Source organism: Trichechus manatus, unplaced genomic scaffold (assembly GCF_000243295.1).
Source record: "Trichechus manatus latirostris isolate Lorelei unplaced genomic scaffold, TriManLat1.0 scaffold00040, whole genome shotgun sequence".
Lineage (NCBI taxonomy): Eukaryota > Metazoa > Chordata > Mammalia > Sirenia > Trichechidae > Trichechus > Trichechus manatus.
In genome coordinates, this window is record NW_004443976.1 from 9,939,939 (window position 1) to 9,967,782 (window position 27,844).

Genomic DNA, 27,844 nt, shown 5'->3' on the forward strand with positions numbered 1-27,844 from the left:
TCAAACAACTCAAACATCTAAGCAAGCAAACACTCTCAAAGAAGAAACCAAGAGAAGCAGAAAAAAAAAAAAAAAAAAAAAAAAACCAGCACCAGACTTACTGGTCTGACAGAGATTGGAGAAATCTGAGCGTATGGCCCCTGGACACCCTTTTAACTCAGTACTGAGGTCACTCCTGAGGTTCACTCTTTGGCCAAAGATTAGACAGGCCTACAAAACAAACAGTAACATACATAGTTCAACCATGTATACGAGACTAAATGGGCACACCAGCCCAGGTGAAAGGAAGAGATGGCAGGAGGGGACAGGAAAGCTGAATGAACGGAAATGGGGAACCGAAGGTTGAGAAAGGGAGAGTGTTGACACGTCACGGGGTTGACAACCAATGTTACAAAACAATGTGTATTAATTGTTTAATGAGAAACTAATTTGCTCTGTAAACTTTTAGCTAAAGCACAATGAAAAATATATATTAAAAAATTTGATAGAGAAGAGTATAATCTAGGTATTTTTCATTCATAATCTGTGTCTCTACTACATAAAGCAACTTCAGAACATTAGTGACTCTTCCTAGTTGAAAACCCTCGAAGAATCTCCTTTTCTCTTTTTAAATTGTTTTACCTTATAATTTACATTGAGTTGACCCCCAGTCCTATATATAGATTATTCTTTGGATGCATTTGGAATTTTACTATAACATCAGCCAACCTATAAACAAGGTTGAAGATAGATTTATCTTGGAGGCCATCCAAGTGGTTGTTATTAAAGACCCAAAAGAACCTCATTATAAAGTGATTTTGCTATAAAGTGGTCCTTTGGAATGATCCCTAGAGACAACAGGCTGTTTGTGTAGTTAAAAAAGTATGTAGTGTCAAAATATGTCACCAAGGGGTCCTTACCTCACACCATTAGTTTAAATAAATTCCAGATGAATTAATGAGTTAAGTATAATTCCATAAAAAGATGGAAAAATTATAAGTAAGTATTACTGTGATCTTGGGTAAGAAGACTTTTAAGATTTCTGCTTTTATAGATGGCTCTTTCTGTGAAACAATTCTTTTTAAAATCCCATAAAAGAAACAAAAGACCACCTGGCATTTTGCTTGGGTAAAAAGAGTCTTTGGATTCAGCTTCATGGTGTTCTTCCCAGCGCACCCGAAAGCAAAGGAGAAAAGTTCTTACAAAGAGATTTGAGATAGCCTAGTTAAAAAACCCGGCATCACATTTTAAAGAAAGGCTCTTGAGTAATTTGAGTTCTTTTCTCTTTAAATTTTCAAAAACCAGAAAAGGGATACATTTTCATTTTTTAAAACAAAAGCACTATTTTACTATACATAGTTTTGTATCCTGCCTTTTTATTTACTGACATAGGCTCCTCTCTATGTCAAAATATACTTCTGCCATCATTTTTAATGGGTATGTAGTGTTTCATTATATGCATATACTATAATTTTTAACCCAGTCTTTGTGTTTGGGCATTTTTAGGTAGTTTGCAGTTTTTGACTGTTATAAGTATATCAGTTGGGTGCAATCGGGAGAGAAAAATTTGAACAGAGCAAGCTTAATATAAAGATTTATTAAGTATAATAGGGGATTAGGGTAAGGAGAGATTAGCTAGTAAGAAGTAAAACCAGCAACAGTTGCTGTTGAGCCAGTTCTGACTCCTGGCAACCCCATGTGAGTCACAGTAGAACCTCACACCATTAGTATAGGGTATTCAGTGGCTGATTTTTTGGAAGTAGGTCACCAGGCCTTTCTTCTGAAGCACCTCTGGGTAGACTTGAACCTCCAGCCCTTCAGTTAAACAGCCGAGCATGCTAACCGTTTGTACCACCCAGGGACTCTAGTGAGCCCCAGGGTTGGTGATTGCTCCTTGTACCAGCTGTAAGGAGCAATCACCAACTCTGGTGAGATAGCATGCTCAAGGAAGGGCGCCACACGTCTAAGGCTGAGATCCAGACCTCATTTTGGAGGGCACAGCTGTGATTCCCTGGATGGCAGAGAAATCACTGTGGTGCTTGCAGAACTTGCTGGAAATCTGCCTTCTGGTGTACAGGATCACTGTTCATGGGGAGGTGGTGTCTGACTGCAGACACTCTGCTACAAACTGCCTGATTAGAGGGTGTGTCAGGAGGAGTTGTGTTGGGAGAGGTTGCTGGTCACTGGGTGCTGCTGGCTGCTATGCACTGTAGGAGCTGACATTGAAGTGCTGCAGGCACCCTTTTCTTCCTGCAGTGTCTCTCCAGCACCCTCTAGTGACAAAGCTGGTAAAGGAAAAAATATTTAAAGGGTCCAGATCCATTTTCACAGAGCAGTCAAAAAGGGCAAATTTGGAGCTGAGAGACAATAAATTGATAATTGGCATAGCAAACAATGTTTCAGGGAATTTCCTTGTACAATATCATTGCATTCTGTCCGAATATGTTATTATCATATGTTCCTAGAAACAGAATTGATAGATAAAAAGATGGGCACAATTTACTCTCTAGAAAGGTGTATCAACTTATCCTCCCATCGCATGGTACATAGAAGCCTCTAGTTCTTCATGCCTTAGTTAGCCCTGGGTATTGTCATTTTTTAAGAATCCTTATAAATCTGATAAGCCAAAAAAAAAAAAAAAATCATTGTTTTTATTTGTATTTAAGGTCACGAGTTTTATTTATTTTCCATTTTTTATTCTTTTGTAAATTTCCTGTCTATATCCTTTGCCCATTTTTAAAATTAGGATATTAAGTCTTTTTTTTTTGGTTTGTACATGCTCTTTACGTATTATGTGTCAGAAAGTTTAAATGTTTATGTAGTCAAATCTTATTTCATTTTTAATATTTAGAATTTCAAATTATCTGGAAATCATTTTAGTATGAAATGTGAGGTATTTATTTTTTTCTTTATTGTGTTCCAATAATGTTAACTATTTTATCTGCCTTTTTCTGAATGACTTAAAATGTTACTTTCATCATATATTGAATTGTGCTACGTGGCTAGGTATTTTTCTGGACTTGAAATTGTCTTTCCTTGGTTTTTCAGCTAGTTTATTGTTTTTCTTTTACTTCCAGAACAGGATGCAGGCCTTGATGCCCTTTCTTCCATCATATGCCGCCAAAAACAAATGGGGCAGGAAATTGGGAATGAATTGGATGAACAAAATGGTAAGGACAATTGTGAAACTGACCAAATTTGCAATTTAGTGTATATATTAAAGGCTTAAATATTGTTGAGTCATTTTATTATTATGAAAAGTGGTTTAACACTAATGGAATGGATTATTATAGTTTAATGTAATTGAGGATGGTTTGTGACAGATTTAGATTGTAGTTATTAAATACTGCATAAAGAAAATTTGTTAAAAATTTTCCAGTTCTCAGTAGCTACTTTTAAAAATACTTTGCTTTATGATCCATTTATCCTAAGAACTTTACTTTTACACAGTAATCATATGACATTGCTCAGTGCTTTGTACACTCTGAGGCTAGGACACTCAGGCTGCATGTACATCATATCATCAGTATACTCTGTGGATTTGGCTCTTCTGTCATAAATACCAGGCTGCAGCGGGGGGCGGGGGAGGGGAGTATTTGAAGATTTTGTTAGGGCTTGGTGTGATAAATCTGGTTGGAGAAAGAATAATTTGCAATCTCTAGCAGGATGGATTGAGAGAGACAGAGCTTTAAGTCAGGGAGGCGACCTGAAAGGCTCTTGTGCCTGAGGTTTGTGATGTGAGGTCACGAGTGCCTGAGTGTGAGTTGTAGTAGCAGGATTGGAAAGGAAAGGATGGGTACAAGGACTGACAGCACTTTCACTGTTATGAAGTCATAGAAGTTGAGAGGGGTCACTGGTTTGTGAGTAGGATCCTAAGTCCAGTTTGGGGCATGTCTCATTAGAGGTGCCAGTGAGAGACCCGAATGGAACTGTCAAATAGACAGTTGGAGGTATAGTACCAGAGCTCAGAGAGAGGACAGGACCAAAGTAAATAGATGGGAGGAGCTTTAGCATAGAGGTGATGCATGAAGCTCTAAGAATAGTTGAGTTTTAGTGAAACTAACATTTATTGAAACCTCCTACTATGTGCTAGGAAGCACTTTCTTATAAGTTGTTATGGTACAGTCAGTTACTTAATATGGCCCTCCTAGCCATAGCCTTTGTAACTTCCACCAAATGACTGGGTGAGGACTATGCAAATGAGGTGTTCATGGCCCACCAAGGGGATTGGATAGCTTGCTGATAATGTAAATAAGTGCATGGTACCTTGTGTGGGTGGGACCATGCAAATAAGGTATATGGAACCCTAATGAGGGGATTGGTCAGTTTTGCCATCCTGTTAGGCTTAAAAGAGCAGTCAGTCCCAGAGCTGGGGGGGAACTATTACCACCAAGAAAGAAGAGCTAGGAATGGAGCACGTCCATTGGACCCAGGATCTGTGCACTGAGACCTCCTAGACCCAGGAGACAGAGAGAGAGAGTCGTAACACTGGAGACAGCAAGAAGCAGCAGCAGAGAACTGGTGGCAGCAGAGGCGGCTGAACCAGGAGACTGGCAGAAGATGGCATGGTGGGCTTCCTGGCCCATAGAGCAAGGCAGTTACAGTAGGTGTGCTGACCCACGGAGCAAGAGAGCTGAGCGCCTTCGGGCAAGAGGCTTCCTCATGGAGCAGGGTGCCTCCAGGCACTTGGTGGCAGAACTAGGCTCACCAGGCCATGGAGTGAGAGAGCTGAGGGCCTTTAGGCCCGGGCTTACTGGCAGTGTGGGGTTCCTCCGGGCACTTATTGGCAGAGCTAAAAGAGCTTTGCAGCACTTGCCTGAACAGGGCAGAGGCCAAGGGCCAGGGAGAGACCTGCCTGCAGGTATGGCTGAGAAGAGTCTGTCCTGATTGAAGAACTGTATCCTGTGCATTCCTGAACCTGAATTGTAGCCTGTTACTTCCCTAATAAACCCAAAAATCGTGAGTCTTGTTTGTGAGTTCTATGTAGTCATTGCAACACATGATTGAACTCAGCAGAGAAGTAGAGAGTGTCGTGGGCAGGACAGTTGGTGTCAGAATTGGTAAAAAAGGTTGGAGGGTGGAGGCATGTCTGACCTGCTCCTCATAGGAATCAGCCTTGAACAGTTGATCTTGATTCTCCTTCCCCTTTGTGATGTTAGAGGAGGTCAGACGCTGCTGCCACGCCATTTTTACAGTTGTTTTATTTAATCTGTACAACATCATGAAGGTAATGTTATCCTATTTATTATAGATGAAGTTCAGAGAAGCTGAGGAACTTGTCCAATGTCATATCACTTAAAAGTGTCGGAACTGAAATTCAGACTCAGGTCTTCTGATTCTAATTTGACTGCTTTTTTGACTATGTTAGCTTCTTCTCTAAGGAAGACAAAATAGGGAGAGAAATGTAAAAGGGTCTAAGGCTTGAGCTTTTGGTGATAATACTCAGGGCGGCTCATGATGGAATGGCTTTCAAGAAAAGTTGTGAACATCTAAGTCAACTGGCATAACATAGTTCATAAAGAAAATGTTCTACATCCTACTTTGGTAAGTAGTGTCTGGGGTCTTAAAAGCTTGTGAGTGGCCATCTAAGATCTAGTCATCCCATCCCGTCTGGAGCAAAGGAGAATGAAGAAAACAAAAGACACAAGGACTAATGGATTACATGAACCATAGCTTCCACCAGCCTGAGCCCAGAAGAACTAGATGGTATCCAGCTACCACCACTGATGGCTCTGAAAGGAATCGCAGTAGAGGGGCCTGGACAGAGAGGGAGAAGAATGTACAACAAAATTCAAAGTCACAAAAAAGACAAGTCTGACAGAGACTGGAGGCACCCCTGGACACCATGTTAACTCAGAACTGAAGCCACTCCCAAAGTGTATCTTTCAACCGAAGATTAGACAGGCCTATAAAACAAACAGTAACACATGTGAGGAACGTGCTTCGTAGTTCAGTCAAGTATACGAGACCAAATGGGCAACACCTGCCCAAAAGGAAAGATGAGAATGCAGGAAGGGACAGGAAACCTGGCCTGGATGAATGGACAGGGGGAACCCAGGGTGTAAAGGGAAAGGGGGAGAGTGCTAACACATTGCAGGGATTGCAACCAGTGTCACCAAAAAAAAATTGCGTGTAAATTTTTGAATGAGAAACTAATTTGTGCTGTAAACTTTTACCTAGAGCACAATAAAATTTAAAAAAAGAAAAAGACAAGTTGTTATCATTGTATAAGTGACAGATGAAGCCCTGAGAATGGGTGAATGCCTGCCCTGAAGGGGAGACTGCACTGGTTGAAATCCTGTAAGTGCTTCTTTTCTCGGGATACCTAGGAAGAGTGAGTTAATTTGTTCCCCCAGTGCTGTTTATTCCACTTAACTATCATGAGTAGGTAGGTTATTAAAGTAAACTGAGAAACCTTCTCCTTTTATAATTCTAACAGTGGTTTTTAATAGTTTAAGCACAGGAAGGAGGACAATTTAATAATTTTCCTGATGGTGCTAATGTGAATATAGTAGAGTGAAACCTGTGAGAGCTGGAACTCAACAGGACTGCCTTGTTTTTCCAGGTCTCACAAGTTTTCCGCCTTTGACAGGGTACAGTCTTACCACTTTTCTATCGCTCATTTTAGTGGAAAATACTTGAGTTTTCCTTTTCTTACAGGTTTCTGCCTTACACAAGTTCTGGCTTTTGCAGATTTTACTGTAATATATATGAATTATATATTTATGCTATCATATAATTCAGTTTTTGGTGGGTTCCTTCCTTGAAAGATAGTATTGACAAGAAAATAAGCACTATAGAAAATCTGTATAATTTTTCCTTATCTCAAGGAAATTCAGTGGGTCAGATAGAAAGAACCTAGCTACTAAACTAGTGAAGCCTGCTGGTCCTGTGATGTGTTTCGATCATCCTTGGTGTAGTAGTCTGTGGATAGCTGTTAAGGAATTGATGGTGCTTAATTTGCTGGGGTGACGTACTGATTTCCCAGATCAAATCACCATACGTTATTCCAAAATAGGAAATACTACCAGCAGTCCTTAATCTTGTCTTTCCTCTAGTTCAGTGGGTGGCAGGCACACTGTGCTGCGTATTAGAATCACCTGGGGAGCTTTTAAACTGCCCCCACCCCTGAGCCCAGGCCCTACCTGTGTTAGCTTTCTATTTCTGCTATAGCAAATTACCATAAATTTAGTGGTTGAAGATAACACAAATTCATTATTTTATAGTTCTGTGGGTCAGAAGACTAACACGGATCTCACAGGGCTGATATCAAGATGTCGGCAGGGTTGCATTCCTTTCTGGAGACTCTAGGGGAGAATGCATTTCCTTGCCTTTTCTGTCTTCCAGAGACCACCTGCATTCCTTGGTTCATGTCACTTACACAATAATGAAAATTTTTCTTGGTCCCTTTCCTCCATCTTCAAAGCCAACAACAGTGTGTTGAGTCTCACATCATACCACTCTGACCTCTAATTTCTGCTTCCCTCTTCCACATTTAAGCACCTTTGGGATTACATTGGGCCCACCCAGATCATCCAGGATAATCTCTGTATTTTAAAATCAGCTAACTAGCAACCTTAATTCCATGCAACCTTCATTCCCCTTTGCCACATAACCTAACACGTTCACCAGTTCTGGGGATCAGGATATGGGCATCTTTGTTGTTGTTGGCTGCTGTCGAGTCACCCTAGCTCATGGCAACTCCATGCACAGTGAAATAAAACGCTGCCTGGTCCTGTGCCATCCCCGTGATTGGTTGCAGTTTGGACCATTGTGATCCATAGGGTCTTCATTGGCTGATTTTCAGAAGTAGATCACCAGGCCTTTCTTCCTAGTCAGTCTTCGCCTAGAAGTGCTGCTGAAACCTCTTCAGCATCGTAGCAACATGCAAGCCTCCACTGACAAAGGAGTAGTGGCTGCGTATGAGGTGCATTGGCTGGGAATCAAACCCAGGTCTCCCACGTGGAAGGCAAGATATGCAATATACTGTCACAGTCACAGTCAGAAATTCTTTCTCCTAATCACGTATTTTACTCCCGTTTTCACTTATTGCTCCATGCCTCTCCATTCCTCATCTCCATTCCCGACCCAGATAGACGTATGTGTACAAATATGAGGTGTTTTCCCGTGAGTTGCCTAAATAAGCTGGGTTTTCTCTGTGGTGCCCTTCCAGAGATAACCCAGTTAGGATAGTGGTTTTCGAATGTGCACATTTGCTCCTCAGGAATAGGGCATAGTCAGCCATTTTCTTTCACAATAACTGAGAGACTCTCTGAGGATAAAAAAATTATATCCCTGCCAAGACAGTAATAAACCTTTATCCATTTAGTTAAAGTCAAAAAAGGCCACTATGTCTGTAGGTGTTCAGAACGGGGTGAAGGCCCCTCTGGATTTTTGCTGTGAGCTAAGTGTGTAAGGAGGAGTCGGGAACTCTGGAGGAGGGTACCACTTTTGTTGTAACTGTCACTGTGTGATTTAGTGCCGTACTGAATCATTCTTCTGTTTTTCCTTAGATGGAAGAAACAACAGGCTCAGACAATGGCCAGCTAGGCCCTTTTGGAATTAAGTATCAAAACGTACTAACAAAATACATTGTACTTAGAGCATAACATGAAGCTGAAGGGCCACTTTAACATCAGTTGAGGAATTCAGTTTTCAGTCTTCCCATACAGAATTATGAAGGGCCTGACTAACACCAGTAATTACCTTGTTCATGTGCCAGTGACCAAGCCTAATGTCCAAAAAGACTAGCAGTTAAGAGTAAATCACAGTGATGGAAGACCTAAATATACACTGGTAGGTGGGGGAACAGCAGGAGGGAAGGATGGAGAGCTAAACCAATGAGATCATCTCACAGAACCCCAAAATTCAGTGCTTTCCAGTTCAAAGTGAACTGTATGGATGGGTGGACACCAAGGACACATAGCAGATGACCCAGATACTGTTCTGTAATGAAGAGTTGTGGTGCTGGTTTACTTGAAAAATTCTTTAAGGTTAGTGCTTAAGAAGACTGGGCCCTTTAAAAAGAATACCAAAACAAGAAAATGAACAAGGTTCACTTACGTAAATGGAGTAGATGTTTCTGAGTCCTCTTTTAGGTGTTCGTCAAAACTTAAAGTCAGCACCAAGAAGAGCTATAGAGGCACAATTCTGATGGATGAAATTGCACCTAGAACAGGCTGTGTAACAAAGCTCTGATAGCATGTGCCGATCTACATTATTTCTGATGCTCAGATTATCCCAAATTTGGCCAGTCCTTTTGATGTCTCTGTATCAATCTTTGTGTACGTGTGTGTGTGTTTGCAAAGTCAGGGCCTCTCAAACGCATACCGTCCTCTTTGCCAATTATATGAAACCAGTCCAGGGACGCTGAGATCATCCACCTCTGATGCCAAATGAGGAGCTCTGGTGGCACAGTGGATAAGCAGTCGGCTGCTAAATGAAATGTCAGCAGTTCGAACTCACCAGCCACTCTGCGGGACAAAGATGTAGCAATCTGTTTCCGTAAAGATTACAGCCTTGGAAACCCTATGGGGCAGTTCTGCTCTGACCTGTAGGGTTGCTGTGAGTTGGAATCGACTGGACAGCAGTGGGTTTGTTTTTTTTCTTTGGATGCCAAACGTGTAGTGGAGAATGAATCCTGCTCCACACGCCAACTGCATCCTGTGGACTCTCAGCTTCCCTTCCTGGTCCGTTCAGACCCCAGCTGCCAGTGCAGCCTTTTCTCTCTCATCCGCATTCACCTGGGGCTAGATCAGCAGGTACTGATGCCTTCTTATCTCATCCCCATTCACCTGGGCCTAGGTCAGCGCACACTGGTAATTCCTTGGAATGACTCACAAACTCCGGGAAAAGGGCCATCTTTCATCTAGCAGGAAGAAAAGGATACAAGCACATAGGGCGATCGAGGCCTGGGAGGGTCTTAGTAGAGAGCTTCCGTGTCCCCAAGGAATGCACCTATCCTCCTGAGAGCAGATGTTGACTCTTACCGCCCAGGAAGCTCCACTGAGCCTCCATCTGCCAAGGCCTTTATTGACCTCATCACGTGGCCATGGTAGATTACATTGCGTCTCCTGAGGCTTAGTCATCATCCGTCCCAAGTACTCCCTCTTGGTCTGGTCAGCCCCCACTCATTGGTGTCAGGTGTGGTCCAGCTCTCAGGATTCAGGACCAAAGGCCAAATTGTTTACTTCAAGGGAGTTCCACACCTTGATGTGTGGTAAAAATATATATAACAAAATGTTTGCCATTTCAACATTTTTTTTAATTGTACTTTAGGTGAAGGTTTACAGAACAAACAGTTTCTCATTAAACAGTCAGTACACATATTGTTTTATGACATTGGTTAACAACCCCACAACATGTCAACCCTCTCCCTTCTCAACCTTTTTTTCTTTTTTCTTTTTGGTGAAAATATACATAGCCAAAGATAGAGACTATTTCAAAAATTTCTACATGCACAGTTCGATGACATTGATTACGTTCTTCCAGTTGTGCTGCTATTCTCACTTTAGATGAAAGTTTACAGAACAAAATAGTTTCTCATTAAACAGTTGGTACACATGTTGCCCTATGACAATGGTTAACAACCCCACTACATGTCAACACTGTCCTTACTCAACCTTGGGTTCCCTATCACCAGCTTTCCTGTCTCCTGCCTTCTAGTCCTTGTCCCTGGACTGCTGTGCCTCATTAGTCCCATTTTGTTTTATGGGGCTGTCCAATCCCCGGATGAACAGTGAACCTGGGAGGTGACTTTACCACTGAGCTAAAAGGGTGTCTGGGGGCTATACTCTCAAGGGTTCTCCAGTTTATTTTAGGCCAGTAAATCTGGTCGTTTTTTTTGTGAGTTAGAATTTTGTCCCACATCCTTCTTCAGCTCTCTCCAGAACCCTCTGTTGTGATTCTGGTCAAAACAGTCAGTGGTGGTAGCCGGGCACCATCTAGCTGTACTGGATTCAGTCTGGTGGAGGCCTTGGTAGCTGTGGTCCATTAGTCCTTTGGACTAATCTTTTCCTTGCATCCTGTTCTCTTCATTCTCCCTTGCTCCCGAAGGGATGAGACCTGTGGAGTATCTTACATGGCTGCTCACAGGCTTTTAAGACCCCAGACGCTACTCACCAAGGTAGAATGTAGAAACATTGTCTTTCTAAACTGTGTTATGCCAGTTGAGCTAGATATTTCCTGAGACCATGGTCCCCACAGCCCTCTGCCCAGCGATTCAGTCCCTCAGGGAGTTTGGATGTGTCTATGGAGCTTCCATGACCTTTCCTTGTACAAGTTGTGCTGGTTTCCCCAGTATTGTGTACTGTCTCACCCTTCACCCAAGATACCACTTATCTATTGCCTGTTTAGTATTTCCCCCCCACCCCTCCCATCCCTTGTAACCAACAAAGATTGTTACTTATTGTGTGTGAACTTTTTTGTGAATTTTCACAATAGAGGTCTCATACGATATTTGTCCTTTTGTGACTGACTTATTTCACTCAGCATAACGTCCTCCAGTTTCATCCGTGTTATGAGCTACTTTATAGATTCATCATTGTTCTTTCTTGTTGCGTAGTACTCCATTGTGTGTATGTACCATAGTTTGTTTATCCATTCGTCTGTCGATGGGCATCTAGGTTGTTTCCATCTTTTTGCTATTGTGAACAATGCTGCCAGGAACATGAGTGTGGATATGTCTATTTGAGTGACGGCTCTTATTTCTCTAGGATATATTCCTAGGAGTGGGACTGCTGGATCGTGTGGTATTTCTATTTCTAGCTTTCTAAGGAAGCGCCATATCATTTTCCAAAATGGTTGTATCATTTTGCATTCCCACCAGCAGTGCATAAGAGTTCCGGTATATATTGTTTTACTTTCTGATTTCAACAACAATAACAATATACACACATATTTTTTAATACTTAATTTGAGAGTTTTTCCTGGAGAAACAGAATAGATATATATAGATACATAGTTTAAGTCAGTATAAGTTCCTTATATCCATGAATTCCTCCACCATCTATCTAGTTATTCTTTCTTCACTCACCTTTGGTGAGTCATCAAATCCTGCCAGTTTTCCCCCTAAAGACTCACTAGAATTTGTCCACTGTTTTCATCACCACACCCTCGTCCAGCCATTGTCATCTTTTGCTGTGATTACTGTGACAACCTGACACCTTGCCTCATGTGTTACCTCTTCTCGACCTTTTTCCACCTTATGTCAGAGTATTCTTTTTAGAACACAAACCTGATCACGTTGTTAATTTTGTGTGACTTCCCTACTTGTTCACAATGATCTGGTCGTTGCATATCCTCTCACTGGAGTTACACACTCCCAGCTATATTGACCTACTTCCACTCCTTCAGTTGGGCCAGTGTACTTGGCCTGGCTTCTGGTAGTTTGCTTAAGCTTTTCCCATTGCCTGGATCATCTCTCCTCTCCTGCCAGTAGCTATTCCTCCCTCCCTGCTGCATTTTATCCTTCCTTGCCAGCACGTTTTACCATGGTGAACTCTGACTCAGTCTTCCAGTTTCAGCCTGCACTGAGACATCATTTACTCTAGGAAATCTTCCCTTTCTTCCTGCTCCCCTGTTACATTGTATTTCCCTAGTCATGCTCCTGTTGTTAGGTGCCATCAAGTCGATTCTGACTCATAGTGACCCCATATGACAGAGTGGAACTGCCCCATAGGGTTTTCTAGGCTGTAATCTTTACAGGAGCAGATCACCAGGTCTTTCTTCTGCAGAGCTGTTGGGTGAGTTGGAACCAACAACCTTTAGGTTAGCATCCGAGTGCTTAACCATTGCGCCACTAAGGCTCCTTCTCCCTAGTCACAGCATTCATCATTTGATGTTCTAATTAACATTTATTTGTCCCTGTTCTCCACCGGGAGCCCTGTGGCGCAGTGGTTAAGAGCTCTGCTGCTAACCAAAAGGTCGTCAGTTCGAATCCGCCAGCTGCTTCTTGGAAACCCTATGGGGCATTTCTACTCTGTCCTGTAGGGTCACTATGAGTTGGAATCACTCGACGGCAACACGTTCGGTTTTTTTGTTTTTGTTTTGGTTTATTTTCCATCGTACTTTACTTGAAGGCAGGCACTCTGTTTTTTCCTGTTCGCTGCTGTCGAGTTGGCCCCTGACTCATGCTGATCCTGTGTTACAGAGTAGAGGTGTTTCATGGGGTTTTCTTGTCTGTAATCTGTACAGAAGCAGTTCTTCAGGCCTTTCTTCCGCAGAGCCACTGGGTGGGTTGGAACTGCCAACGTTTAGGTTAGCAGCCTACCACAAACAGCTGGCGCCGCCCAGGCTCCTAGTCCCCCTTGTATCCCCACTTTCTAACTCCCTTGGCAGGTAGGTAGTGATTGTACATGTTTGTTAAATCAGTGAGTAAGGCTTCAGAAACAGGTATTTTAGATATTTTGTACAAGTCAGGATGATTATAGCTAAAGGTATTTACTGCATATTTGCTGTATTGACATAGAAAATTTTGCTAGGCATTTATGCAAGAGATCACCACTCATGTGGCAGCAGCCCGGCACCACTGTAGAAGCTGGCGGACATGTGGGCATATCTTATTACAGACTAAAGGTGCTGCACATTCCCACTCTGCCTCTGACCAACATACCAGACTATTGAGCTTTCACTGTTTTCCCAAAGGACAGAGATAGTGAGAGGGATGATGAGCCAGGGTGGCGTGGCCTTAGTAGTCTGAGGGGCACACTAGTAACGGTGGCAGAGAAGCCTGCTTGTGTGGATGGCATTGATCCTGGGATGGAGGAGACCAGTGTGTCCTTTGAAAGAGCTAGAAGATACCGCTATACTCCTTGAATGATACAAAATGATAAAACAAAGCTTTTACATTTGAAAAATGTGAAACATTGAAGTAACATTGTAAGGGTCTGTTTGAACTCTTCACTTGAATTTCCTGTTGAAAGTTTAGAAAAGTAATGTGGTAGATTGAATAACAGCCCCAAAGAGATCCACGTCTTAATCTCCGTAACCTGTGAATATTACCTTATATGGCTAAAGGGACTTTACAAACTTGATTAAGTTAAAGATTTTGAGATGGGGAGATTATCCTGGATTATCCAGTTGGGCTCTGGATATAATCACTGGTATCCTTATAAGAGGAAGGCAGAGGGAGACTGGACACAGAGAAGAAAGCAATGCGGTGACTGAAGCAAGATGCTGTGCTGCTGGCTTTGCGGACAGAGGAAGGGGCCGCGAGCCAAGGCATGTGAGGACTGCAGCTCTAGAACCGGGAAGAGGCAAGGGAAGTGGATTCTCCCCTGGAGCCTCCTGGAGCATAACCCTGTGGACACCTTGATTTTGGCCCAGTGTAACTGATTTCAGACTTCTGATCTCCAGAGCTTAAGCCACTCAGTTTGATTGTTTCAGCAGCAGCAGTAAATGAGTGCGAGTAATCACTATGTCTTTTTTGCCAATTGTCTGTGAATTTAGGCTGACCACTTTTATGCCAAAAAATGTCTATGGAGCCATCCACAGGTCTGTAGTTCTCTTACCTTTTGAAGAGAGTGTATTTAGCCCTTTGATAACAGAATTTAGCCTTGCACTGGAGTAATGTGTGGGCAGTTTGGTGAAGGAATCTTTTTGTGGATTACTCATTATAAAGATTTCCCAAAGTGTGTTAGGCAAGCTGATTTCAGGTAATATATAAAGAAACATTTTACATGGTAATAGTTGTATATTTCAGTGTGTGATGGAGAATGAAAGGACTAGCACGTGAGACCTGGGATTTCACAGCAGTATAAGATTTCCTTATTCAGTTAACTTGGATAAGTAGAAAAATAACAGTGCGTCGATATAAAGAAAAACATTAAATATATATGGTACAGGTGAAACATGAGCCTGGCAAAAATTCCTGAAGGTGGTGTTTGAAATGCTGATATTTGGGAAATGCTCCTGAAGAAGATTCTTTTTGTTCAAGTCTGGAGTGCTGCAGAATGCTGACTTCACTGTCAGCCGCACCCTAGGATGGGGCTGTGTGATTTAATGCTTGCCCCTTTTCCTCTTGGCCCTCCTGGTGCTTAGATCATGTACTAGCTGAAACAATGCCTTCCAGTCCTGTGAGTCTATAGCTGAGTTAAGGTAATGACTGTGCAGGAGTGATGTTGTCTAATGCTGCACCCCCAGAACTTAATGTGCTTGCCTTTTGAAAGGAGCAAGGCAGGTTGAAACTGCTTTCTTTTAAAGGAAATATAAAGTGGTTCCAAGTAGAGAGATTTCCTGTTACTGCTTGGCAGGTGGGATGTGAGGAGGAAAACACCCTGATCCCACCTCTAGAGCTGTGTACAAGGAGAGCTGTGCCTAGAAGTTTGAGTGCATTTTCCTGTATGCAGCCTCAGGCAAGGCCCTTGGGTGGCACAAACTGTGCTTGACTACTAACCTAACGGTTGGCGGTTTCAACCCACCCAGCGGTGCTGTGGAAGAAAGGCCTGGTGATCTGCTTCCATAGATGACAGCCAAGAAAACCCTATGGAGCATTTCTACTCTGTGACACACAGGGTCACCATGAGTTGGAATTGACTTGACGGCATCGGGTTTGTTTTGTTTTGTTTTGATTTAGCACCAGGCGCTTTATGGGCCTTTGTGAATTGACATAGGAACCTAACCCCCAAAATCTGGGGTATAGACGGACATAAATGTCAGGGAGGGAAAGCTTTCTCTCATTGACTGTGCTGGTCTGGATTCAGCTTTCCCTTAGTTGAGATTTCATTCAGTGGACTTCCGCCAGCTGCTAGGATTAGTGGAGTGGCTTCTCAAGTTGGCATTTCATTCATAAATAAATTTGTGAGTTGTTTGGTCTCAGAGAATCTTAGGCTGGAAAGGAGTTGATGAGGCCATTCCCTTCCCTGGCCCCTGCCATCTTTGGGAAGAACTCCAGTGAGTCATCTCTGATCTGTAATCATCTCTCCTTCTCTCTACAGTCTTCCCAGAAGGTGTCATAAATTCTCTTGATGTGCAAAATTATCATCAGCATTACAACTCACCTTTCTTTTGCCCACGTTTGCACCTATGTTCGAACATTTTACTGAATAGCTCTATAACTTTCCTTTATATAGATTAAGTAAACTTTCACTAATAAGCTTTTTCCCCCAAATCCAAAATAATATTTTTCCTTCTTTAGTACATTCTCCAAACTGTTTACCATTCAACAAATATTGAATGCCTGTTATGTGCTAACCACTGTACTAGAATCCACATATACAATAATGGGCAAAAGACATGACTTCTGCCCTCACAGAGCTTTTGTTCTAGCGGAGGAGGTAGATATTGGACAGGTAATTACCTTGTATTTAGTGAAAAACAGCAGTAACAGCTAAAAATAAGATCCTTTCCTTCATGGCTCTTAATGTCTAGCTAGGGGAGACAGACGTTGAACAACTATGCCCCAAAATTGAAGGTATTATCAGATTATAATAAGTGCTGTCAAGGAAAAGAACAGGCTGCTGTGATAGGGAATGATGGGAGATCTAATTTTAAGTGATGGGAGGAAGCTAAGGTTTTAGGAATGGGTACCAGTTAGCTAGTGAAGGAGTAGTGGGAGTTGAAGCTTTCCAGGGAGAGAGGGGACATCCCACGTGAAGGCCTGGAGGCTGGAGAGAGCCTTGCAAGTTTAAGAAATCTAAAGAAGGCCTGTGTGGCTGGAAATGGATGAGCAGTGAGGAGACTGTACCAGGGTGAACTTGTAGAGGGGTTAGGAGCCAGGTCCGGGGCTGGGCGGTGGGAAGGCTTAGCAGTGTGAAAACCTTAAGGACCCTGCAAGCTACAGAGAACTTGTTTTCCTGGAAAGGACTCTGGTTTGTTTAGCCACAATCAACAGTCTTAGTCAGGATGTTAACAGTAACTTTGAACAGGACTATGACTCCATGCTAATTTACGCTATTTCTTCTTTTCAGATATTCAAAAGGCTAGACATTCTCCTTTAAATAGCACTTCTATAGGGTCGTTATGCGTTGGAATTGACAGGAATAGGTTTGGTTTTTGCGTTTCTACCTCGCAAATATTGATGTCTAGTACTTTTATTATCTTCTACTATTTGATATTTTATAAATGCTGTTGATTTTTCTCTTTAACTCATTACTTCAACATTTTCAAACATACGCATTTTTTAACCATCTCTTTATTTTCGATTTTCTGATTGAAATGCACAGGGGCCAGAGAATTAGTTCTGTGTGATACCGGTTCTTTTGAACTTGTAAAGATCTCCTCTGGGGTCTAGTAACAGTAATTTTCAGTAAACTGGGGCATAGTGGTTAAGAGCTTGGCTGTTAACCAAAAAGGTCGGCAGTTCGAATCTCCCAGGTGCTCATTGGAAACCCCATGGGGCAGTTCTACTCTGTCCTGTAGGATTGCTATGAGTCGGAATCAACTTGACGGCAATGGGTTTGTTTTTTTTTTTTGGTTATTCTATTGTGTGCCTGAAAAGAATGTGTATTCTCTAGTCTGGACACAAGGTGTTGTATATATTTTTAGATCAGACTTGTTAATTATGTTCTTCCATCTTCCATATCTTTACTACCTGTTTGCTTGCTCTATCAGTTTCTGAAAGGAGTAAAATCTCCTTCAATGGTTGTGAATTTAGCAACTTTTCCACTTAATTGGATCAATTTTTGCTTTATAAATTTCAAGGAAATGTTGTTAGGTACATATACATACATGATTGTTTATCTTGGTGGTGATTATATCTTTTTATCACTATGGAAGTGTATCTATCTTTATCTCTAATGCTTTTAAGCTTTAGATCTATTGATCTGATATTAATATCACTACATAAGCTTTCTTTTGGTCAGTGTTTATCTGGTATAGTAATTCTCAAACTTTGTGGTCTAAGGTCTCTTTATGTTCTTAAAAATTGTTGAGAACACCAGAGAGCTTTTGTTTATGTAGGTTATATCTAGTGATATTTACTGTATTAGAAATTAAAATGGAGAAAATTAAAAAATATTAATTCATTTAAAAACAACAATAATAAATTATTACATGTTAACATAAATAATTTTTAAGAAAAATAGCTATGTTTTCCAAAACAAAAAGATTTTAATGAAAAAGAGGTAAGTTATTTTATATTTTTATAACTGTCTTTTATGTGTAGCATAATAAAAGACGGCTGGGTTCTCATATCTGTATTCCATCTGTTACAATATTTTGTTTTGGTTGAAGTATATAAAATACATATCACACAGCTATGTAACTGAAAAAAAGAGTATTTTGGTAGTTTTCCTGATATTATAAATCTTCTTTGATACTATGCCAAAATTTGACAAGTAGTAGTTTCTTGAAAGTTAGTTGCAATGTGAAACTAAAACATATTTATCTGAAAACATACTAATTAATTTTTTGTACTCTGTTACGTTACAGTCTGTTAATCTATCTTGTACTTCTAATGGATCTTTCACCCATGCATGATTTTGTCAAATGCATTGATCATTTGGAAAATATTCATTCACTGAGTTATGCATCTCTTCCAAATGTTGACACATTTCAATACAAAGTATAAAATACAAGACAAAAAAATTTTTTTCATCATAGTATAACTACCAATCTCATCAGGAAAGTCTGTAGGTATTTAGAAACTGTCAAGCTCATGGTGGCAGATACATGTTTTCCAAATTCTAATTTCCACCATTGGCAGCCAACACTGTCAATTGTTTTTCTTGAAGTAACTGGCTTACTTTATTCATTTTCAAGAAATTGTGTCCCAGATACCCAAGCTTTTTAGCTGGCAAATTTTGTTGCTATTGTCTCCTCTTTCACCTTTTTTTGTCCTTTATGTCTTAAAAACAAAAAAATACCTATGCCATAATTTTCGGAGGGTTTATAGGAAAGAGCAGAGGCCAATAAGTATCATCAGTCTAGCATCTTTAACCAGAAATCTACTTGGTTCTTTATCAAAATCACTTGTTCTCCTTTTGTAATGCCCTTTTCTTGCCTTACAGATTCTGTTCCTTTCCTGATCTTGTTGAGAATTTTAAACATTTAAAACTCTTTTCTGATCGTGCGATTATAGTAAAGTTCTTTGAGAGTGAGGTTTCCTTTCTTGCTTTTGCTGATTTCTCTCATGGTGAGTCCTCATACTTGAGAATTTTTCTGTCCTTGAGCTTATCTTCAACCAGAATTATTTTCTGTAGACAGTCCCACAGTGGGTTTTGGGTTATAGAAACATCAGTATGGTGAAGTTTTGTGGCTGCTGCTGCCAGCATCTTATGAGGACCATTGGCTGCAGACTAGTTTCTATATTAGCTTCTTGGCTTAGGTGAGAATTTAGGTCCTTAGCCTCAGAGAGCACTAGCTAAGCCATCTAGTTTCCCCTGGACAACTCTACTGGTTTGGAAGTTATATATTTATTTTCTTTTAGTGAGTTATCCACCTCCCTTCCTTATTTTTTTTTTTCATTTAGAAAAGTAGCTGAGAGGCTGTATCAGTCGATACGTTTGTTTATTCTGTGATAACAAATAGCCCCCAGATGTAAATGGCTTAAAACAACAAATGCTTATTTTATTTTTCTCTCTGCATGTGTCCATTGTGGGTCAGCAGTGGGCATAGTTACTTAAGATTCCTGGATGATATAACAGCCACCATTTCAAACATTGCTGGCCATCATTCTAGAGAGTAAGAATGCTCTTGAGAGCCTTGCTTATTTATGCAGTTAAATACTCTGGCCCAGAAGTGACATGTATCACTTTGAATCACAAGTCATTGGCCAGAACGAATCACGTGACCACAGCCAACCACCAGGAAGTGTAATCCTACCAATATGTCTGGTTGGTGTGTGTGTGTGTGGTGGGGGAGACGAAAAATACTTATTGAATTGCATGGATGATTATCACAGTGGTAGCAAAGTTTGGTAGTTAGGAGCTGAACTGCCTCTGATACTTACTAGGTGTGTGACCTTGGGCAAGTTACTTAATCTTTCTCTGTCCTTTCTTGTCTGTAAACTGGGAATTAATAGTACTTACTTTATGGGGTTGTTATGGAGGTTAAATTAGTTATATGTGCAAAATTCTTAGAAGAGTTCTTCATACATGGTTAGTACTCTAAAAGTGTTTTTCATTATTATCTCTTACTATTCACAGTGTAGACTTTTGATCAAAATGGTAGGCTGAGCTGATGGGGGTGTCCCCCCATTCTTCTTTCCAAACACATGGACATGCTAGTTGACACCTTTTAAAAAATTGTTTTAAAGTTCTTAGCTGAGCTTGAAAGCAAGAAAGAGAGCTCTCCAGGTGTCAGAAATGGAGACACTAGCCCCCAGCAGTGAGTGGCCCTCAGCGAGGACTGGACCAGCCATGGACCTTAGGGCTAATGTTTCCATACCCTGTGGAGATGGGAGTTGAGTCTCTGCTCTCTGTGCATTGTGAGGAGCTGAAAGGGGGCTCTCCGTATAAAGCCAGGAGGTAGGAAATGGCAGTTTTATGGGAAAATGAATTTCTTCCATCCCCACCCAAGAATGTGACACTCAGTCAGGCCACCCACCTTGGGCCACAGCCACCCTAATATTTCAAACACGCATACCTAAATTTACATTTTTTTAACGAAGTCTAAAGCAAATAAACATCTCTGAACAAACCAACTTTAGAATTCTTAAACTTCCCTTCAAACTTCAAATCTGCTGTGTTGTTTTAAATTGAATTCCTCCCTTTTTTTCTACAATCAGTGTTTTATTTATATTTACTGACACGTTTTACTGACTTTTGTTTTCCTAATTGTTGTATCCATTCTATTATTCAACTCTTCTAATTTTTTTAAATTTGGAAACTATAATTCTAAACACCAAGAAGTTTTTAATGCTCACAATTGCTTTTTTCCCATGACAGTGTGTTTTTTGTTTTAAGGTTGCAAAGTCTTTTCATCCCCTGAAGGACACTGATTAGAACCTTAGACATTTTCTCTGCCCCTTGAAACTATTTCCGTTTCCTACGGGTAAGTTTGGGTTTGCTCGTCTTCATCTTCCTCTTTGATCATACAGGTTTTTCCTTACATACCCGCTAATTCTCCATTGACTCTTCATTTTTATGAATGAAAGACCATGCTGATTAGTATTGGTAACGAACACAGACTTCCTTTGTGTTTGGGTGGATTTATTTACCCAAAGGCTTTTTTCTTGAATGAGGTGCCTATGTACTCTGTGTAAACGGGAGGCTATACCAATGGGCAAGTTTCCCTTTAGGGCATGTGGTTAGATCAAAGAGAGGGCAAGCAGATTCAGGACCCTTTGCTGCACCCTCACCACAGAACTACCAAGGTCAGGAGAACTTTAACCTTTGATGCCATGTTTTATATTTTTTATTTCGTTTTTCCTCTGTGTCTATCCTGGAGGCTCTACTCTGACACATTCCCTAACCTGGACGCCAATACTGTGAGCACTCCCTAGGTAAACCTTCCTTTCTAGAGAAGGTTGTCTGGGGCTCCAGCTGGGAGCAAATACTGAGTCTGTAGGATCCACAGGACAGGGGAAGGCCTGACCGGCCTAGGTGTTCTGTAGAGAACTCTCTACTCAAATGCCCCAATTACTGCCTTACAGCCACTGTTTGGTAGATCATTCCGTGTCTCCAGTAGCCACTGACTCCAAGCTTGGAGCTTCTCCAGGGTTCTGCCAGGAAGAGAGAGCCTCTGTTTGTAGCCTTATGTATTTGAAGTTGCAGTTTGTTTTCAGTTTTGGTTTATTCATCAATACCAACTATCTTCTTTCTTTAAGAAAGCCTTCCAAGTTATTTCTTCAGCAATAGTACTTTTTCATGTTTTTAGTGCCACCTGGATTTAGTCTTTCAAAAAATACCTGTACTGCCATTTCATTGTGCTCTTGGGAGGGAAGGAGGCAACCACATGTGCTCACTCTACTGTCTTGAACACTAAGTCTCTCTTTTACATTTTTCACAGGATCACAATATCTGTAGAAATTATTTTGCCGAAACAACTGGGTTCTGGAGGCTTTAGTAAAACAAGTTGCTTGTATAGTTTGTGAAGATGTGTTCTAAGGCTCCTATGATTTCAACGATGCCTCCAGCTTATCATCCTATGTGTTTACAGGTGAATTTGACTAAAGATAAGACAATGCAGTTGTAGATGTGGAAGACTGTGGTTATTTTCTGTGCATTTGTGGTATAAATATTTGATGATCAGTTCTTTATCAGAACATTCATTATTTATACATTAAAAAAGAACTGTTGCTATTGAGTCGATTCTGACTCATTGCAGCCCCATGTGTGTCAGAGCAGAATTGTTTTCCACAGGGTTTTCAGTGGCTGAGTTTTTGAAAGTAGATTGTCAGGTCTTTCTTCTGAGGCACCTCTGGGTGGATTTGAACCTCCAGCCTTTTGGTTAGCAGCTGCTGAGTGCATTGATCTTTACACCACCTAGGAACTCTAAATTATGTATATGAAGGGAGTTTTTCTACACAGGCTGGTTACAGTAATGTGGGGAGGAAGGAGAGAGAGAGAGTGAATGAGTGAGTGAGGGTAAGGAATCCAGATTCTGTGAATTGGCTGACTTTGCAAAGAAGATACTTTATATATATGCACAGTGTTTATCATACGGCTTTGCTGCAAGCCTTAGTTCTCATGATGAACTGAACTTTGCCCAGTTTGAGTCACAAGGACTTCTTTTGCCCCTCTGGCCTAATGCTTCCTTTACCCCTTTCTCTAGGCCCTTATCTTGGTCTCAGCCCTGGCCATCTAACCAATCGGAGGCCAGAGAAAGGCAATGGTTTTCCTATGGAAAAGCTTGTCAAGGAAAAGGACATTTATCCTCAAGCCCTAGAGCAGCTGGGCTAGGTTACTGATCAGATGTCCCTTCCCCTGGGTTTCATCGTTTTAAGGTTTCTAGTTGGTCTCCAGGAGAGGCTATTGTAGGCCCATCCAACTGTAACAGCTGAATTGGAGGGAAGACTACAAAAGGCAAGCCAAAAAGAGAGGCCAAAGAGAATCTCCAAGGAAAAGGCAAGCAGTTACATTGCACAGATACAAAGAACTCTTAGCAAGTAGCACTGGAAGCTCCACCTCCTACCGCTCTGGCCCAGTGTTAACATTGTTCCTCTTGCTGGGCACCTTTGCTAGGAGGGGAAACCTGGAGCTCTTCTTAGAGGCTATGCTGGGGATCCTGAAGACCACTCCAAGGTTTGATGATGGGATAGGAGGACTCACAGAACTCAGTGTATAGTTGTATTCACAGCTATGATTTATTACAGTGAAAGGAAACAAAGCAAAACCAGCAAAGAGAAAAGGCACATGGGATGAAGTCCGAGGGAAACCAGGTGCAAGCTTCCAAGGGTCCTGTCCCCGTGGAGTCAGATGGGACTCACTTAATTCCCCCAGCAACGAGTTGTGACAGCATGTGGGAAATGTCGCCAACCAGGGAAGCTCATTAGACGCTCAGTCAGCATCCAGGGTTTTTATTGGGGGCTGCTTATGTAGGCACCCCCTGCCTGGCATATAGCCATATTCCAGACTCCTAGAAGGAAAGCAGGTGTTCAGCATAAACCATATTGTAGGTACAGGTTAGGCACAGTAGGCCTCTTGTATCAGTTAATGGGAACCTCCCAAAGTCACAGTTCCCAGATGCCAGCCAAGGGCTAACCTTTCTAAGGACACACAGTTAGGCCTGCTCTGTTACCTGTTTTCTGCATAGAGCCCTACACCAGATACAATTTGTTGTGTTACTTTTCTCTGTGACTGGAAGAATGAGATCACTTGAATTCTTGGGAAAACTAGGGGTGTGCCCTTCAGAAGGGAAGGGATACAGGAAGAAGGCAAAAGCCACGGAAGACACATTTTAGCTCTTCACAGCGTCCTCCAGAGTATATGAAGGCTGGTCACCTTACTGAAGACCTGTGGCTCCTTTGATTCCTCTTGAGGATTCTCAGAGAATGGGCTTCTAAAGGTGGGAGTTGTTTAGCATGTGACGTGCTGAAAGGATTGGAGAACTTGGTAGTAAAAACCAAAGCAGCAGGAAATAAGTGGTCTGATTAGAACCAAGTGCTTAAGCAGGGGAAGACAGCATAAGAAGGGAGCTGAAGGTGCTGAGTAGTAGTTTCAATTGATTTAGAATCCTTAAAGGACCTTGAGCAGGAAGGTACTGTGGTCATGGCAGTTTATTTTGGGGAGGGACACAGCATTCTCATTCTAAACTGGACAGTCTGGCCAGGAGAGCAAAGTCTTAGAGAAAATATTTTGAATGCAGTGATAAAGGCTCTGTATTATTATTACTGTTACCATTTTAGTGAGTAGTTTAGGAACTGCATTGACATCAAAAGTAAAGTAGTTCTGTGAACCAATTTGGTTGGTTTGAAATTCATAAACATAGCTTTTAAAAAACTTTATTATGTACTGAATTAACTGCTAGTTAGTTAGAGTACTATGTTTCTAAGCAGCTATCTTGCCTTTGAGTACGCCTATAATTAAATGAACTTCAGGAGACCCCCGATGTGTTTCTGTACCTCTTTGGAGCATTCGGATAGGATAATCCGAGGTTCCATGTATAGGAGGGACTCTAACTTCTGCTTTCCAGATCTTGTAGGATCTGGGCTCTGAAACTCCTTCTGGGCTTGGCCAGTCTCCAGGGGTGTGAACAGGGTGAATTCTCATTTCACTGTTTTCTTTTGTCATCCAACTAAAGGGCATAAGAGTAGCCATGTTTGCTTTCCTTTGGTGGTGGTGGTGGTTTTAAATATAATACGTTATCTGATATTTTTCTTGCCAGGAATAGGCAGAGAGTCTAGGAAGAAGTAAGTAGTTAGTTTATGTGAGATATGTTTAAGGTAGGCCCATGGAGAGCATGGGCTCATGTGATTGTCCTGCATTTTATGATCTGATGTGATTTTCCTATGTGTTGTAAATCCTAACCTCTATGATGTTAATGAGGCAGGATTAGAGGCAGTTGTGTTAATGAGGCAGGACTCAATCTGTAGGATTAGGTTATATCTTGAGTCAGTCTTTTTTGAGATATAAAAGAGAATCGAACAGAGAGGAGGGGAATCTCATACCACCAAGAAAGTAGAGCCAGGAGCAGAGCTTGTCCTTTGAACCCAGGGTCCCTGCACTGAGAAGCTCCTAGACCAGGGGAAGATTGATGACAAGGACCTTTGCCTAAGTCGTCTCAGGGAACAAAGGGTTATTTTCAAGCCTTGATAGCTAATGTAATGTGTTCTGCTGACTTGGTTGGTGCCTGTTATCCCTTCTTTCCCTCCATATGTAGAGCAGGGATCTACCTTATGGGTTGTGAGGATTAAGCTAAGTGACTGCCCCAAATTAAGTCCTTGAAGTCCTCACTAAATGGCAGCTCTCGTTGTTGTTATTATAGTTATCAGATACCATACAGGGTTGTTCAATTCTTCATACTTTGTGGTGACAGGCATGCTGCTTGAAGAAATGTTTGAACTTGCCTGTTTTAAAGTTCAGTTTCTCCGGGTGATCCTGCACACCTGTGATAGGCTGATCTCGGGGTATAAATTTCTCCAGCACACAAAATTTCTCTTTTCACCATGCACAGTTCATTTCTGATATTAGTCACTGAACTTGGAACCTTCTGGTTTTGATTGGCTAGTCAGGGTTCACTGAGGCGAATTCTTTCCTGAGATTGCACCATATGTTCAGGAAAGGGAGTGTTTGCGAGCTGCACAGGCCATAATGTAGACACGAAGCCAGAAGACAGCAGTATGTTGCCATTTTCAGCTACTCCCAGTGGACAGCCGGGCAGGATGATTAATATTTTAGCATCTTTGTTCTTTCTGTTTAGTTGTAACACTAGAGCTGTTTAAATCACTCCGAAAATAAAATGCCTGACATTTCTCCAGTTAAAAAAAAAAAAAAACCGGAGTAATAATCCTCTATTACCGAGGAAGTGTTCTTGGTGAGAAAGGAAAGAAAATTGGATGACTTTGGGGAGAAGGATAATTCTGAACAGCTTCGTGATGGAGAATACATTAAAACTGAAAAAGCTCAAAGGCGTGACGGAGAGTTTGTATGTAAGAGGATGCGACTGGCATCGAGGACACTTTACGTTCCATAGCTAGTCCCTGTGTCTGGCTCTCATGTTGTTGTGGACATTTGTTACATGCCCACTGAGGACACTCTTCACTTACGACATCTTGAGATTTTTTAGCACTTTGAGCCCTCCAGAAATCTCAGTATTGTACTTAGTAAGTTCTAGAGACCAGAGATCAGGGTTTCGTTTTACATCCGAATACTTTTCTTTCCTGCTTGTGCTGTTTTACGAATCTAAAAGAAAAATTGTTCAGCGATCATTTGTCCATCTCCTCCTCTATAAGGTATTGAGCTAAGTTCAAGACTTGAGTTAAGGATTATACCCAGCAGTAGCTTTATAATATAGGTGTAAACATTTGCCTTGTGTCATAGCTGCATTCCTAATATAATTGCATGTCATAATTGAAAGATCATAATTGCAGATCATAATTTAAATCCCTCAGCACACCTTTCTATTTATAGGAACGCCTTAGGAAATCTTTTGCTAAGACAACTACTCATGTTTATAATTGTTTCTTGCAGCTGCTGATTTTTCAGAATCAGATTTGAGTATGGGGCTGTATGGTAACTGTCTCAGAGTAGACTGTTTCATCCCTATGATCTGTGAATAAAATATTTGACTTTGAATTGGAGAGTTATAATCATTTTTATTTGGAATAAATAATTTAAGACTAAAAAAATCTCTTAATGAAATCGATTCTATTCATTGATACCTTTTGTTATCGGTAACTTTGTATTAGGTAAATAAACATGATTGCTGCTATGTATTGGGTGCCTCCCCTGTTCCAGGAGCATTTCCTCACTGTTTATATATTGTATTTAATCCTTACAGCAGCCTCGTCAGTGGCATTGCTGTTCCCATTTTACAGATGAGGAAACTGAGACTCATAGAGAATTGAGTATTCGCCTAAGGTCACCCAGTTAATGAAGTGGCTTTTTTTTTTTTTTCCTGGAACTGTGTACATGGTGAAGAATATACAGTTCTACTTTTAAGGAACTGTGATTTTAGTTGGAGAGGTGATTACATTAAGAAAAATAATCATAATTCAATGAGACCAGTGTGGCCCTGGAGGTAGGAATGCTGTGGGAGCTAAAAGACAAGTTTCTCAAAAGCAAGGGTGGGAAACATTTTTCTTAACTAGGCTGTTGACTCAGGAAAAAAACCAAACAAACAGTTGAAGGCCAGCTTAATAAATTTTCTGGTGGCAATTAATTAACTTTCACAACTACCTTATGAGGTAAGTACTGTTATGATGCCACATGATAGCTAAGGACAGTGAGGCTGAGGGAGTTTAAGTGACTTTCCAAAGTCACACAACTACAAAGTGTCAGAACCAAGATGTGAACCCAGATCTGTCTGATGACAGAGTATGCTCTTTTTACCAGTATGCGTATTTATTGCCTTCCTACATGATCAAAAAATTATTGTGAATTTAGTAATTCTTTTTAAAGGATATTTGACATACAAGTATGACCGTATTCTTGTCCACCCTTCCCTCAAGCCTAAAAAAAAAGAAATGGGCATGACAGTAACATCCAAGAATTTAGTACTAAATATTGTGATGTGATTGTCGAGGGAGGAAGCAATTATAGCCCAGAAAGCTAAATAAGTAGTCAAAAATGTGAAAGCTATTTTTAGAAACCTTTAAATAACTCTGAAGCCCATTCACCTCCTTTATCATCCTCAAAGATGTACCACTTAACTAACTATGAAACGAAGGGACAAATGCGCATTGCCTCTGGCATCACAGGATGGGTTGGTTGGTGTTCTCCTTATTCAGCTGTCACCTCCTAGCTCCAAACACATCCTTGCATATTCTGCTTTGTGATGCTGAAGCTGGGACTTTGCAAGCCCCATTTCTGTCTGGCCAGCTGGC

General features: G+C 41.2%; 1 protein-coding gene across 1 annotated transcript in view; it reads left to right on the top strand.

The window, feature by feature from the left end:
• Positions 1-27,844, top strand: part of STX8 (syntaxin 8) — a 339,017-nt gene that overhangs the window by 93,128 nt on the left and 218,045 nt on the right. Inside the window, exon 6 of the mRNA XM_004375986.1 lies at positions 3,057-3,149. Within this exon, the coding sequence (XP_004376043.1) occupies positions 3,057-3,149 (93 nt within the window). The remainder of the gene's footprint in view (positions 1-3,056; positions 3,150-27,844) is intronic.